Source organism: Loxodonta africana, chromosome 3, assembly GCF_030014295.1.
Source record: "Loxodonta africana isolate mLoxAfr1 chromosome 3, mLoxAfr1.hap2, whole genome shotgun sequence".
NCBI classification, from domain to species: Eukaryota; Metazoa; Chordata; class Mammalia; order Proboscidea; family Elephantidae; genus Loxodonta; species Loxodonta africana.
Genome location: NC_087344.1, coordinates 196809772 through 196824612, shown reverse-complemented (window position 1 = coordinate 196824612; position 14841 = coordinate 196809772). Strand labels below are relative to the sequence as shown.

Here is a 14841-nt window from a genome sequence, read left to right as displayed (position 1 = left end):
CTACCTGCCTGCCCCCGCATTCCCCCGGTCTTTAGACTTCACATCACAGATATCTCATTTCTCTTACCCTTGTCCTCCCTCCACCCTTGCCCTTTCCCTCTTCCTCTCCCTAACCCTCTCCCTCTTCCTCCGGCTTTGTCAGGCCCCGATTACCCAACAAGCAAGGGAGGCAGGGGCCCAATTGCTAGGCTTCCCACCAATCTGCAGCGCACGATCTCACCGCTCCCCCACCGCAGCAAGGATGTGGTGAAGCCCACGTGAAATTGCTCACCACAGAGTAGGAAGCGAATACAGTGGAGCCCGCCCGTGCGCGCGACCCTGGCTCAACGCAAGCCGCTGCTCACCGGCCTTCCTGGTTAATCCGCCCCTGGTCTTTAGCCCCGTTTGCCTGCGTGTGTCTGTGGGCTCCATCTGGCCCGTGTGGAAAGCCCTCCCCGGTGGTCCTCCACTTTCTGCCCGCTGAACAGCAGCAACTCGCTTTTGCCCTGCGCTGCTGCAAGCAGCACCACACCACCCAAAACCTTGGCCATCATCCCGCCCTTTCCACACCAGCCTCCTGCCCATTCCTCTCTCCCGCCCCGAATCCCCTTCCCACTAACACCCGCTGCGCCCTCTCTTCAGCCCGTGGTCTCCGCGCTTGTTGAGTTTGGGGACCTTGCCTCCCCACACCGGCCATGCCGCTGCATTTTCAGCCCCACCACCGGCTGGCGAGGAGAAGCCAGAGCCGGGCACAGGGCCGGGCCCACCTCGGGCGCGCCACATCCCAGTTCCACGCGGGTAGCTGCTACCTGGGAGCAGACCCACCGCGCCAACGACCTCTCTGCTGCCGAAGAGCTCTTTCGATGGGTTGGCCGCCTCCCGCTCCACAACCCACCCCCCTCCAGCAGAGCATCCTAAGAAGTGCGGCTGGCCGGAGGACGGAGGGCGGAACGCAGGCTCAGACCGCTGTGGCCACTTTGTCCGACGTCCCGCCGCTGGCAGGCAGCCGCCACAGGAGGATGCAGGCGTCCCGCTCCCTTGCTCCCGGACCTCCTGTGCCCACACCCCCAAGCACGGGCGAGAAAACTGGCCGCCCAAGGGGGCCCTGCGGGTGCATGCCGGGGGTCGCCGCCGGGACAGCTGTGAGCACCTCTGCGCGCCACAGGCCACCTGGCCTGGCTGGGATTGGCGCTGGCCGACCAGGCTCCTTCGGGCTCTAGGCTTCCTCCCAGCCACGGGATGGGCAGGGACTACCTCTCTCCCTCCGCCTCCGTCCAGGACCCTCCACACGCCTGGCACCTGCCTCTCTTCCACGTCCGTGGCCCAGACCCCTTGCCCACCCCGCCCCCCTACCCCCCCCCCGCCCCCCGCACCAGGCCGCCGGCCCTGGGCTGGCCGCTGCCGCCTGCCTAGCTCTAGGGGAACAGAGAGACAGATGCTCTGGCCAGGTAGTGAGCAGCGTCCTGAGCCCAGCGGCGGGCCAGCGAAAACAGGGCAGGGGCACAGTCTGGAGCCAGGCGCCCAGACGCCAGCAGCGTATGGGTGGTTCAGTGGTAGAATTCTCGCCTGCCACGCGGGAGGCCCGGGTGCGATTCCCGGCCAATGCAGCTGAGTGTTTTGTTTTCGTTCCAGAATTACTCTAAGCCATTTTCTATTTTAAGATTTATCTTCCTAAAATAAACGAAATCCGTTCGGCTCAGCATTTGGATTCTTTTGATTTGATTTCCCCCTCATTTACCCATTCACTTTCCTTAGAATCCGCTACTCCTTCCTAGAGAGAGCGCAGCAGGGAGGGAGGAGAATGCACGCATGTGGGAATGTCCCTCCTGTTACCGAGACCCTTCCCCACATTCGTATCCCAGGGGAGCTTCCTCCCTAGAGGCCGTTTTGAAAGGCAGGCACGGTGGGGTTTTTCCCTACGCCCTAAGCGAGCTCCGAGCCGGCGCCCAGGACTCGGGTGCAGAGTGACCTCCTGCAGACCGCAGTTCCCCTACGCCCGAAAGGCCAGACGGCCACGTGCGTTCACTGGTCAGTAAAACTGCACTATTCAACATCAGTCCTACGGCCTTGCTAGCTCAGTCTTTGCCCTGGCCCGCCTTCTTTAGACCAGAACATTTGATTTGAACTTTCTGGTGTTTGGGTTTCTCCTGGAAACCAAAAGGAGGAGACATTTCGGAAAGGTGAAAGTGGAAATTGAGGAAGAAAAAACAAGAACGTTTTTAGCCTCCCTGTAGGGTGTCTCCCGCGTGTCAGGCGGGGATCCCACTGTACTAAGGAGGATAGCCGCACTGAAGGACGTAGTAGATTCTAATATTTTACTTTAGAGGACTTAAAGTTGATTTTTATTTAATGTGTTACTTGCCTGGTTCAAAGGAAAGTGCTAATTTTAAAAAAGAGAAATGAAAATCCCTTTCTCTGGTTCGAACCCATTGGGAAGCTTGGGGCGGGAGGTGCTTTAGGACAGACGGAGAGAGTCAAAATGCAGGGATCAATTGGGCCTCTGGACAAGGTATCCTGGTCAACCGTTTCCCAGTGTATTGGTGAGAATCAGTTGGCTGAGTGTGCTGCCAGAGAGATCAACTCTGCTGTGAAGGTGATTGGTCTAGGAAAAAAGGAAGTGTGAAAAATAAAACCATCCTCAAAAGAGAAGGGACATATTTTATAACTCTGAGAGAGAGAAGCTGTCAACTTCAAACTCCTTTCTGCTGTGTTGTTGCTGGAGACCCGCCTCCTGTGGCCCGGGCCGCCGTGAGCCTTCCTGCGCCTTCTCCCCCCAGCCAAGAGGTACGCAGGCCTCTCCCGCCTCTGACTCGGTGTCGCAGAAACTTGAGAAATGGCCAGAAAGTTCCAGGTTCCCCCAGCTTGTTCTAAGGCCGTTCGGAGGCGGTTAGGGCTGAAGCCACATTCCTGGGAGAACAGGGAGTCCTGGTGGCACAGTGGTTAAGAGCTTGGCTGTTAACTAGAAGACTGGCAGTTTGAATCTGCCAGCAGCTGTTCCTTCGAAACTCTGTAGGGCAGTTCTGCTGAGTTGGAGTTGATAGCAATGGATTTAGATTTATTTTTGTTTTAGGAGAATATGGTGTCAGGGAGATTTTAGCCAGGGGCCTGCCAGAGAAAGGCCCTCGCCTCAGAAGGATAAAGGTAGTCTGACCTGCGGTCCTGGAGACCTGGAGGGGTATGTACCCATCCTGGCTCTCCTAACCCTCTCTCCCAGCTCTCAGCTGCCTCCAAACCCCATTCAGTCTCTCCCAAGAGTCTCAAGTGTAGCCCTAAAGCAGGCACCTCTGTGCATGGATGTTAACCACATCATACAGGTATGCTTCCAATGAGCCGTTCATGACTTTATTTCTATCTACTCAGAGAGGTTTAAGCATAGAGGAGCTTACATATAGAGGGTAAATTTTATACATACACTTAAACATATCTGTTTATGTTTAATAACTGGGTTTGAGAACCTTTAAAAAATAGAGCAGACATTAATCACTTAGACATTGTGAAGTGGAGGGATGCTCATGATCCAATATTGAGTTAAAAAAAAAAAAGGAAAAAACAAGTTGTAGAACAAAATGTATAATATGATCCCAAACTGTATATTTAGAGATTTGTGACACCAATTACCTGTATGTCCTTGAGAAAGTCATTTCACCTATTTGGGCCACAGCTTCCTCAGTTTTAAAATGAAAAGATTGAACTACATGGTTTCTAAGGAATTTCCAGCTTTAAAAGTGTCTGATTTCAAATGCTAAGAATCTACCCATTCCACAAGTATTTATTGAGCACTTTTTCATTTGCCAGACACTGACTTAGGCTCTGAGTATATCATGGTGAATAAAACAAAGGCCTAGCTCTCATGGAGCTCATATTCTAATGGCAGGGGATGAGTCAGAGAACAAACAACTAAACAAGTAAACATAGACTACATCAGTTGGTGATAAGTACACTGGAGGAAAATAGAGCAAAAGAGAATTAGGAGCATGGGGGAAATGGAATTATATTGATGGTCAAGGAGGCCTCACTAATAAAGTGACATCTGAGTGAATACCTAATGGACGTGATGCAGCAAGCCTCATGGATATCTGTGAGAAGGAACATCCCAGAAACAGGAAAGGACATAGGCCCTGGGCAGAAGTATCCTTAGTGCATTCAAGGAAGAGCAAGAGTGAGCAAAGAAGAGCAGTAGGAGATGAGCTCAGGGAGGCAGTGAGGAACAAGATGTTGCTGCGCTTTGTAAATATTACAAAGGCTTTAGCGTTAAGTGAAATGGGAAGCTATTACATTGTTTTGAGCAAAGACATGACAGACATAGCACACATTTTAAAAAGAACACTCTGGCTGTTGTGATGAGAATGAGAATAAGGTGGCAAGGGTGAGTGCAGGGAGATTGGTTAGGACGATATTACAGTAATGCAGGTGAGAGATGATGGTGTCTTGGACCAAGGTAGTAGTGGTAGAGAACTGAGAAGTGGTCAGATTGCTGGATATATTTTGAAGCAGAATTTACTGAGGTTTTGTGTATTGGAGGAGCCTCTGTCCAGAGTCAGTGAAAATACACTTGATGTGAGTCCTTATAGAGCTGGGCAGACTGTGACCTTCAGCACTCGGGGCTAAGAGTGGGGCCTGCTGGGACTTAGCTCTGGAGATCACAGGCCCTTCCTTTTCCTGAAGGCTAAGGGATGGGTGGAGGCTCCTTAGCCAAGGTTGTTGTCTGGAGGGGCTATGAAAGAAGGAAAGGTATGGCCTGAAGAGTTGCTGCCACTACTATCACTCCATAGGATGAAGGATCATTTGTACTGAGGGCCCTTGCTCCATCTGACATTGCTGTTAGTCCCGTCATCCAATAACTTTTGAAGGTTTCTATGCAAAAAGAGATACAGGCCCATGTCCACTGTAAACAGCAGTCCTATCGCCAGGAAGAAAATGATTTGGTACCAATGTAGAAAGAATGGTGAGAGGAGTGGAATTCCAGAACCTAGTAGGAGAGGCAGAGGGATAAGAAAAATGAGAGGCATTAAGGTGGAAATTTGGAATAAACAGTGAGGTCCCCAGTAGGGAATCTTGGTAAAATCACCTAAACCAGGGGCTGAGGTCAATGCCCAAAGCAGACAGGTAGGCCAGGAAGTCTTCAGAGGATTCCCTCACCTTCTGCCTTCCCAGATAAAGCACTGGATCAGCATTTTCCAAAGGCTGACCTTGGACACATCTCTTCTGAGAGACATTGATAGAAGTTACAGAGGAAAAAGGTTCTGTGGCCACCTAAGTTTGGAAAATTATGTGTGAATATAGTTTAAAAGTTTTCTTTTGATAAACTTTCACCTAAAGCACAATAAAAAAATTTTTTTTAAGTTTTCTTTTTTCACAACAGGGTTTCTTGAAGCCTTTCACGTACATTGTGAATCTATAGGGAAAGGAACAGAGTATGCGGCGTGTTTCCCGTTAATTTGACCAGAGGACCTTTTATCCTGAAAACCCTCTCAGGGAGCAATGTGCCTGGGGAACAGCCTTTGGAAGACATTGAAGTAGGCAATCCATTGACCACATCAACACATCTTCACCTAATCTCCTCGGAACCTAGGACAAGGTGGTGGTCACTGACCAACACTAGTCTGGCACAAGCTTGTGATGCCCCCTGAAAAGACATGATGAGGATTCCACAATGCACATTTTCTCAAGGACAGGCACAGACCTGGTTCTTTGTAGGTGGGAAGAGATTCTCATGCCAACACGGCTTCCCTGAGCTAAAGTCTGTGTCTAGGCTGAGAGGGTCAATAGAAAGGTACGAGCCTCAGAATCCTAGAAGATATAGGGACATGTGACAAAGTGGAATGGTTTGAATGAGGTGAAAAGGGGGGAGGGTGACCATATCTGGTATATGTGTTTGTGAGGAGGAAAAGGTGGCTTCTATCCTGTGAGAGTTAAAACTCCAAGTGAATGACACCCATTTCTATAGTTTCTGGGGAATGAGCTGGAACAGAGCTGTGTATCCACATAGCAATCAGGTCAAGCTAGGACTTTCAGGGTTCCCACTGATGTCAAAGAGGCCCACTCAGGAGAACACAGGTACCGAAGTTTGAAAAAGATCTGTAATCTCCTTCCTACCCATCATTCCAAGGCCTGAAGCTCCTTAAACAGAGATGTCCATCCCCCATGCATACAGTCCCTGGGTCTCACCTTGGACAGTGATGGTCACAGGCCTTGATGTCTTCAGCTTGTCCCCTATCATTGCTGTGCAGTGATAATCTCCACTGTGACTGTGGTTTGCTCGTGGAATGGAGAAGGTGGTATTTTTATTGAAAAATATCATGGATTTTCCATTCTGGAAGAACGTGATATCAGACTGGGGCCTGTTCTTCCAGCTGTGGCACCTCAGCATGATGGGCTCCCCTTCCTGAAACACCAGCTGACGGGTCTGGAGCAGGAGCCAGTCTGAAAGACACAGACATGGGAAGAAAAAATTCCAAGACTGGATTCCAAGGCCCTCACTGCCTCATGTTCAGGACTACGTTACTCACAGAACTTGAAAGGCTGTCAGGCAGAGGTAACTGAAGATGCTTCATGGCAGATGTGAGCATTGTCTTACAGGCAAAATACGGTCTCATGTCTCTGAGACCTCTGAAGCCTAAACATTTTCAGAAGTTCCAAAGACGAACAGCAGAGGTAACTGAAGATGCTTCATGGCAGATGTGAGCATTGTCTTACAGGCAAAATACGGTCTTATGTCTCTGAGACCTCTGAAGCCTAAACATTTTCAGAAGTTCCAAAGACGAACAGCAGGGACTGGGGCGGGGGGGCGGGGGGAGCTGTGTGTGTAGCAATTTTGAGGAATTAAAAATGTTATGCTGTCGTAGGGAAATAACCACATTTCCGTAACTTAGACGTTACAGAACAGGACGTGAAACCTTCAGTTCATTGCGGAGACAGCATTTGTGGTCTGGTGATTACTAAAGTAATGGTAACTTTCGAAGGAGATTTGGGAAGTGAGGATGGGCAGCCATTAATTTTGTTAGCTGTGAAGTAGAGCCTTAAGAAGACCTCACCCTGAATGGAATTTTTCTACATCCATATAAGGACTGAAAATATATGACCTTTTGAATTCAGTGTTCAATTGTGACTCTGGACAAAAGGAGCATTAAATAAAGCTTTTAAATTTGAAATCGCTCTCCCCTCCTTGCTGCCCATCCACCCCTAATCTCAATGGTGGCAGAGTAATTAGATTGCAAAACTCAGCCACCTCGGAGGTCAAGTCTGTAAACTTAGCAGAGAAAAAAATTAAATTGCTCTATTTACCACAAAAAAGAAATAGAATTTATTATATCTTAAATGAAAACTCACTTACTTAAGGAAACAGTATTCTGTGTATGAAAGGCAAGGTATTGTTGAGAGAGCATAAAAGAGGAATCAGAATTCTAATTTTGGCTCTGCCATTAACTTGGGGGTTTTGGGTCTCATAGGCTTAATTTCTTATACAATGGAGGGATGGAACTAGGTGGTTTCTTTCTAAGAAATCTTCAGATCTAAATTTTTATTATCTATATTTTTACGCTTTCTCAGGAAAACCTAGAAGTAGCATCAGCTGTTTTGGGGGAGGCAATGTGAGCAGAGAAGAGATGATGTATATTGGGCAGGTCTCTGAGGTTGAGGCAACATTTACTCCCTTTTCAACAGAGTACCATCAACAGAAAGTGATTCCACTGCCAGCATCTCTCTGGTACAGGAGTCTTTAAAGACCACAAAAATCATGCTCCTGGCATGCAGTGCAGTGAATGACTTAATATGGCCCTTCTAGCCATGGTCTTTGTAACTCTCACCAAATGACTGGGTGGGACTATGCAAATGAGGTGCTTATGGCCTACCAAGGGAATTGGATAGCCTACTAATAATGTAAATAAGGTGCATGGTACCCTTTTGGGGGTGGGACAATGCAAAGAAGGTATATGGAACCCTAACAAGTGGATTGGTCAGTTTCACCACCCTGCTAGGCTTAAAACGAGCCATCCCAGAGGTGGACAGAGGGGACCCTGTGACCACCAAGAAGAAGAGGCAGGAGCAGAGTGCATCCTTTGGATCCAGGATCCCTGCACTGAGAACCTCCTCAACCCAGGAAACAGAGAGAGCTATAATACCAGAGATGGCAAGAAGCAGAGGTAGCAGAACCAGGAGACTGACAGGAGACCAATAAGAGACCAGCAGGAGATGGTGCTGTAAACTTCCAGTCCGTGGAGCAAGGAAGTCGAGCACCTTCAGTCAGGAGGCTGGCTGTCAGAGTAGGGTGCCTCCAAGTGCTTGGTGGAGCTAGGTTTGCCAACCCACAAGGCTAGGGCTGAGCACCTTCAGGCCAGCGTTCACTGGAGGAGTGCGGTGTGTCTGGGCACTTATTGGCAGAGCTAAAAGAGCTTTATAACACTTGCCTGAGCAGGGCAGAGGCTGGGCAGAGGGGCCAGGGTCAGAGAGAGACCTGCCTGGGGGTGTGGCTGAGGAGAGGCTGTCTTGATCAAAGAACTGTGTCCTGAGCTTTCCTGAACCTGAATTATAATCTGTTACTTCTCTAACGAACCCCATAGCTGTGAGCATGGTCTGTGAGTTCAGTGTAGCCATTGCAACAAATTATGGAACCCAGCAGAGAAGTAGAGAGTGCTGAGGGAGGGACTGTTGGTGTCAGAATTGGTAAAAAGGTTGGAGGGTCTGGCCTCTGTCTCATAGGAATCAGCCTTGGACTCTCCTTCCCCCTTGTGAAGTTAGAGGAGAGCAGATGCCTCCACCATGCCATTTTTGCCTGGTATTAAACAGGGGAATTAAAGACACTGGGTGCTCACATGTGACCATCTTCAGGGTTTATTCACCAAGGTAGAGTTGGAATAAAGTACAGTATAAATGCACTCATATTTTCAAACATTGACAGGAGTGGGGAGAGAGATATAGTGTCTAGTGTATTTTCTCTACCAGTTAAACAGTTGCTATTGAGTTGACTCATGGTGACCATGTCTGTTGGAGTAGGAATATGCTCTTTAGGGTTTCCAATGGCTGATTTTTCACTTGGACTCCTGGGTGGCACAAACGGTTAACGGGCTCAGCTGCTAAATGAAAGGTTGGAGGTTTGAGTCCACCCAGAGGCATCTGAGAGGAAAGTCCCGGTGAGCTACATTCAAAAAATCAGCCACTGGAAACCCTACAGGGCACAGTTCTACTCTGACATGCATGGGGCCAACATGAGTCAGAATCACCTGGAAGGCAGCTGGTTTTCTCTGCAGAGTCTATTAAGCTGTACACTGTGAGATATTTATAGAAACCTAAGTCAGATCATGTAATTTCTTTAATTAAAACCATCTAATGAATTTTCATCCCATTCAGGAAGAAAAGTCAAAATCGTGGCAACAGCCTACAGGCCTCTACATAATCTTCTCCCCCTCCTCCCACCTCTGAGCTCCTGTTGCCAGATGGGCTTCCTCCCTGCAGCCTCCTGTACTCCGGTCAGATGGCCTCCTATTTGCTTCTCACATATGTCAAGCACACTGCCAGCACAGGGCCTTTGCAGGTCTCTTTGCCTCCAACCCCTCCGCTTTATCATACTGCAGTATTTTTTTATGGAGTGAGGATTTATTGTGTCTCTCACACTCAGCTGCCTATCTGTGGCCTTGTAACCTTCATGGTCAATGAGCACTGAAGCAAAAATAACTAACATATTCTGAGGAACTTCATAGATATTTCCACCCCACCACACATGCTTCCAACAACTCCAACTTCCCAACACTGCTTCCAACAATTCACAGCACTGGTTCCCAGTAAACAGGCTCCTCCACCCCCTTTTCTGGAAACCTCTGCAATGTAAGCAGATTTCATCTCTCCTTATCCTCCCAGACCCTCCCCAGTTTCCCCTCCACTGACCGGGAACCACGTCCAGCTGCACAGGGTCGCTGAGGCTGGTCTGGCCTGTCTGGCATCTGTACTCCCCGCTGTCGTTGATAGTAGCCTTAAAGCCGTAGTTGGGCTGGACCTGAGCTGGGATGGGGCTTCCTCTGTGGAACCACTGGGTGGCACTTTTTGCAGGGGTGTGGGCCCCATGGCACTTCAGAGTCACATAGTCGTCTTGGAGCACATTGATCCATGGGGGCTCAAGGTTCAGCACTGCCTTCGGGAGATCTTCTGAGGAGCAGAGGGCAGAAAAGAGTGTGAATAAGTTTAGGGGCACCGTTGATTCCAAAGTAGCTCCCAGAGGAGATCAAGGGCCAGAGTGAACTGCTATAGACCCAAGTAAAGATCATTCCCTTGGATCATCAGGTCTTTGGTGAATCCAGTGGGAATCTCATCAAGAGTCAAATCTCAGGGCACACCGAAATGAGGGAACAGCCCATGCTGAACCTGAACCTGATTCTTGGTAGAACAGACATTTTCCTACGTAGTAAATACAGCATCACATTGTGAGGGAATAACACCATCAATCCAAGAAAGCAAAGAGTAAATTTACCAGCTCGTGTATCTGCAGAAGCTGTAAAAGAGAAGAGAGAGGGTTAATGTAGAACAGAAGAAGACAATGAGAGCACACTTAGTTGTGTGTGTGGAGGAGGACCAGGGAGATGTGATCTTAGCTTCCTTCTTTCCACAGGACCCATCTCAAGACCCTGTTCCCAGCTGATCTCTTATACCAGCACTCATTTCTCACATCCTCGTTAACTTCACCCAGTCTCTTCACATGGCTACAAATTACCATGAATATTTTGTGCAGAATGGCTTCCTAGGGACTCAGGAAGTATCTCTGAATTCTGACTTTAGGAACCAGTGGAGCAGTAAGAACTCAGGGTCCTCTCTCCCCTCTCAATCTGTTCCCAGCTTCCAGTGCCTGCTCCTCACCACACTGGTCCCTGGAGTCAGGGCGGTAGGAGTGGTTGAAATTGCCTTCTAAAGAATGACCTCACTCACCCAGCAGCAGCAAAGCCGTCAGTGGCTGAAGCAGGCACAAGTTGCCAGGATGCAAATCCTGAAACACCTGGGTCTCAAAAGTCATCCCAGAGCTGGGCCAGAGTCCACTGGGGTTTAGAAGATGAGCGGAGAAATGAGGAGGGAACTGTACATGCTCTTATGTAGGTTTTCTCAGTCACCAGATTCTTACGTAAGTTTTCGCAGTCACCACATTCTATTTCTGCTGACCTCTCAGTCATAAGTGAAACTGGAAGTTGAATCTGTGTGGTGCAATGGATTCTTTTTGTATGGCCTATCCCTCCATGCTCCTCTACCTACCACCAAATTACTGAGTGGGACTATGCAGATGAGGTACTTGTGGCCACCGAGGGGATTAGATAGCTTGCTAATAATGCAAATAAGGCACACGGTACATTTGTGGAGATGGGACCACGCAAACAAGGTGTATGGAACCTAAAGAGGGGATTGGTCAGTTTTGCCACCCCACTCGGCTTAAAATGAGCCATCTCAGAGGTGAAAGTGGGGGAAGGGCTCGCTGCCACCAAGAAAAAGAGGTACAAATGGAGCGTGTCCTTTGGACCTGGGTACCCTGCGCTGAGAACCTCCTAACCCAGAAGACAGAAAGAGAACTGTAACACCAGAGATGGCGAGAAGCAGCAGCAGAGTAACTGTGGCAGCAGAGGCAGCAGAACCAGGAGACAGCCAGGAGATGGTGCGGTGGGCTTCCCGGCCCATGGAGAGATAAAGCTGAGTGCCTTTGGGCAGGAGGGTTGCCGGCAGAGTAAGGTGCCTCTGAGCACGTGGCGGAGCTGGGCTCGCTGACCCATAGAGCTAGAGGGTGGAGTGTCTTCGGGCCAAGGCTTACTGGAGGAGTGTGGTGCCTTGGGGCACTTAGTGGCAGAGCTAAAGAGTTCTGTAACACTTGCCTAAGCCAGGATGAGGAACGAGGGGTGAGGGCCAGAGAGGGGCCTGCCTGCAGATACGGCTGAGAAGAGGCTGTCCTGATGGAAGAACTGTATCCTGGGTCATTTCTTTTTTTCTTTCTTTTTATCCTCTTTCTTTCTTTTTATTGTACTTTAGATGAAGGTTTACAGAACAAACTAGTTTCTCATGAAACAGTTGGTACACACATTGCTGTACGACTGGTCAACCACACCAGGACGTGTCAACACCCTCCTTTCTCAACCCTGGGTTTTCTATTACCACCTTTCCTGTTTCCTCCTGCCTTGCAGTCCCTGCCCCAGGGCTGGCCCACCCCTTTAGTCTTGCTGAGTCATTTCTGATTCTGAATTGTACTGTACTGTTACTTCCCTAATAAACACCATAATTGTGAGTATTGTCTGTGAGTTGTGTGTTTTGTGTGTGTGTGTGTGTGGCCATTGCAATGAATTATCAAGCCCAGCAGAGATGTAGAGAGTGCCATGGGAGGGACAGCTGGTGTCAGAATTGCTAATAAGGTTGGAGAGAGGAGTGATGTCTGACCTCCACCTCATAGGAATCAGCCTTAGACTACTGATCTTGATTCTCCTTTCCCCTTGTGAAGTTAGAGGAGGTCTGATGCTGCCACATCACCATCTTTACAGTCTGCTTTATAGAGAAACCTGTCGATCGTGTACCATTTCATTTTGCCCTTGTGAAAACCCTAGGAGAGAGGCAGGGATTATTGTTGTATTCAGGGGTGGATTACTCAGTAAGGTAAAAAAAAAAAAAAGTAAGGTAAGCACAGACTTATTTGTGCTTACTTACTAATCTGTAGTGACCGATTTCACATGTGCTTCAGATGTGGTGAAACTTATGTGAAATCGGTGGCTACAGATTAGTAAATAAACACAAGTAAGCCTCTGTTTACCTTGCTTACTGGGTAATCCATCCCTGTCAGGGATTGTAAATTTGAAAAGAGGCTTCGATTCTGTAGGAAGGTGCTGTGGGAGAAAGATAGATGCCAGCCATACCTAGAAGCAGAACCTTTCATGTGGAGAAAAAATGTGAAATTGTTCACTACAGATGATCTGGTCAGCAAGGTAAGCACCATGCTTACTTTACCTATTGGGTAATCTGCCCCTGGTGGTACTGGTGAAAAAACTTGTGGGAAAAAACACCACGAAGCAGAGCTAGGCAGGAAGCCCATGTCTTGAGTTCTCAGTTCAGTGCTCTTCCGTCGACACTCGGCGAGCTGTCTCTCTGGCCAGTATTCTTGCATACAGAAACTGCCAAATGAGTTTCAACCAGACAAGATAAAGAAATAACTCCTCGACCATGGTTTCAGGGGACATCTAGGTCAACTGGCATAACAAAGTTTATTAAGAAAATGTTCTGCATCCCACTTTGGTGAGTGATGTCTGGGGTCTTAAAAGCTTACAAGCGGCCATCTAAGATACATCTATTGGTCCTAACCCACTTGGAGCAAAGCAGAATGAGGAACACCAAAGACACAAGGAAAATATTAGCCCAAGAGACAAAAGGGCCGCATAAACCAGAGATGCCATCAGCCTGAGACCAGAAGAACTACATGGTGCCTGGCTACCACTAATGACCGCCCTGACAGGGAACATAACAGAAAGTCCCTGACAGAGTGGGATAAAAGTGTGGAACAGAACTCAAATTTACATAAAAACACCAGACTTAACGGTCTGACTGAGACTGGAGGAGACCCTGAAACTGTGGCCCTCAGATGCTCTGGCAACCCAGAACTAAATCCATTCCCAAAGACCACTCTTCAGACAAAGATTAGACTGGAGTACAAAACATAAAATAATACTTCTGAAGAGTGTGCTTCTTAGTTCAAGCAGAAACAAGAGCTCAAATAGGTGGCTCCTATCAAGGAGGCAGAATAAGAAGGCAGGAAGGGACGGGGTGGAAAGGGGGAGTGTGCTGTCACATTGTAGAGATTGCAGTTAGTGTCACATGACAATATGTGAATAAAATTGTGTATGAGAGCTTAACTTGAGCTCTAAACTTTCATCTAAAGTACAATCTTAAAAAAAAGACACAAGGGAAAGGTTAGGCCAACTAACGCACCTCGACTACCACAGCATCTACAAGAATGAACCCGCACAGCTAGACGGTACCCGGCTACCACCACTGACTGCTCTGACAGGGATCCCAGACAGAGCAGGAGAAAAATGTAGAACAAAATTCAAATTCACAGAAAAAGACCAGACTTACTGGTCTGACAGAGACTGGAGAAACCCCGAGAGTATGGCCACTGCACTACCTTTTAACTCAGTACTAAAGTCACTCCTGAGGTTCACCCTTCAGCCAAAGATTGGACAGGCCTATAAAACAAACAATAACCCACACAGTTCAACCATATATACAAGACTAAATGGGCATACCAGCCCAGAGGCAGGGACTAGAGGGCAGGAGGGAACAGGAAAGTTGGACTCATGGAAATGGGGAACCCGAAGTCAAGAAGGGGAGAGTGCTGACATGTCAAAGCATTGGCAACCAATGTCATGAAAATATATGTGTATGAGTTGTTCGATGAGAAACTAATTGGCTGTGCAAATTTTCACCTAAATCACAATTAAAAAAAAAGAAAGAACCCCTCTAAATCTGCAATCTATAAGAAACAATATTTAAAAAACAACAAAATTAGCATAGTTATCAGCGGGAGACACTCAACTCAAGAAAGTCTCTAAATAAGCCATAGCCAGGGCTTTCCTCCATGTCCTCCAAACCCCACCCCCCAAATGCACACACACACACAATTTCCAGAGTTAAAAATAAATTTGGTAAGAAAGCCATAATGTAATTTCCAATGTTATGTGACAGCGCAGGTCACCAGACGGTATGACTGGGTTAAGCAGCACGGCATAATGGTCACAGCATTTAGAAGTCAGACTATGGGATGGTGGACAGTGTACTCAAACTCTGTAAGCCTCAGTTTCCTTATGTGTAAGGTGGAGATAATGAGAACTAGACAAGATAATGCAGTACCTTACGGACAAT

The 14841-nt window shown here is 48.1% G+C and overlaps 1 protein-coding gene and 1 non-coding gene across 11 annotated transcripts in view; one reads left to right on the top strand and one right to left on the bottom strand.

Moving 5' to 3' along the window:
* Window positions 1-11036, bottom strand: part of LOC104846329 (Fc receptor-like protein 5) — an 84209-nt gene extending 73173 nt beyond the window's left edge. For 9 of the 10 annotated variants that reach the window (XM_064282867.1, XM_064282865.1, XM_064282864.1 and 6 more), the window contains exons 1-4: window positions 10891-11034; window positions 10439-10459; window positions 9859-10116; window positions 6148-6402 (exon numbers count right to left, since the gene is read on the bottom strand). In XM_064282867.1, coding sequence (XP_064138937.1) covers window positions 6148-6402; window positions 9859-10116; window positions 10439-10459; window positions 10891-10975 — 619 coding nt within the window. In that variant the 5' untranslated portion in view covers window positions 10976-11034. Of the gene's footprint in view, window positions 1-6147; window positions 6403-9858; window positions 10117-10438; window positions 10460-10890 lie in introns of all 10 variants that reach the window. The other variant, XM_064282860.1, reaches the window with a different exon arrangement.
* Window positions 1516-1586, top strand: TRNAG-GCC (transfer RNA glycine (anticodon GCC)). The gene has a single exon. It is a non-coding gene; the product is annotated as a tRNA-Gly (tRNA).
* Window positions 11037-14841: the final 3805 nt, after the last annotated feature.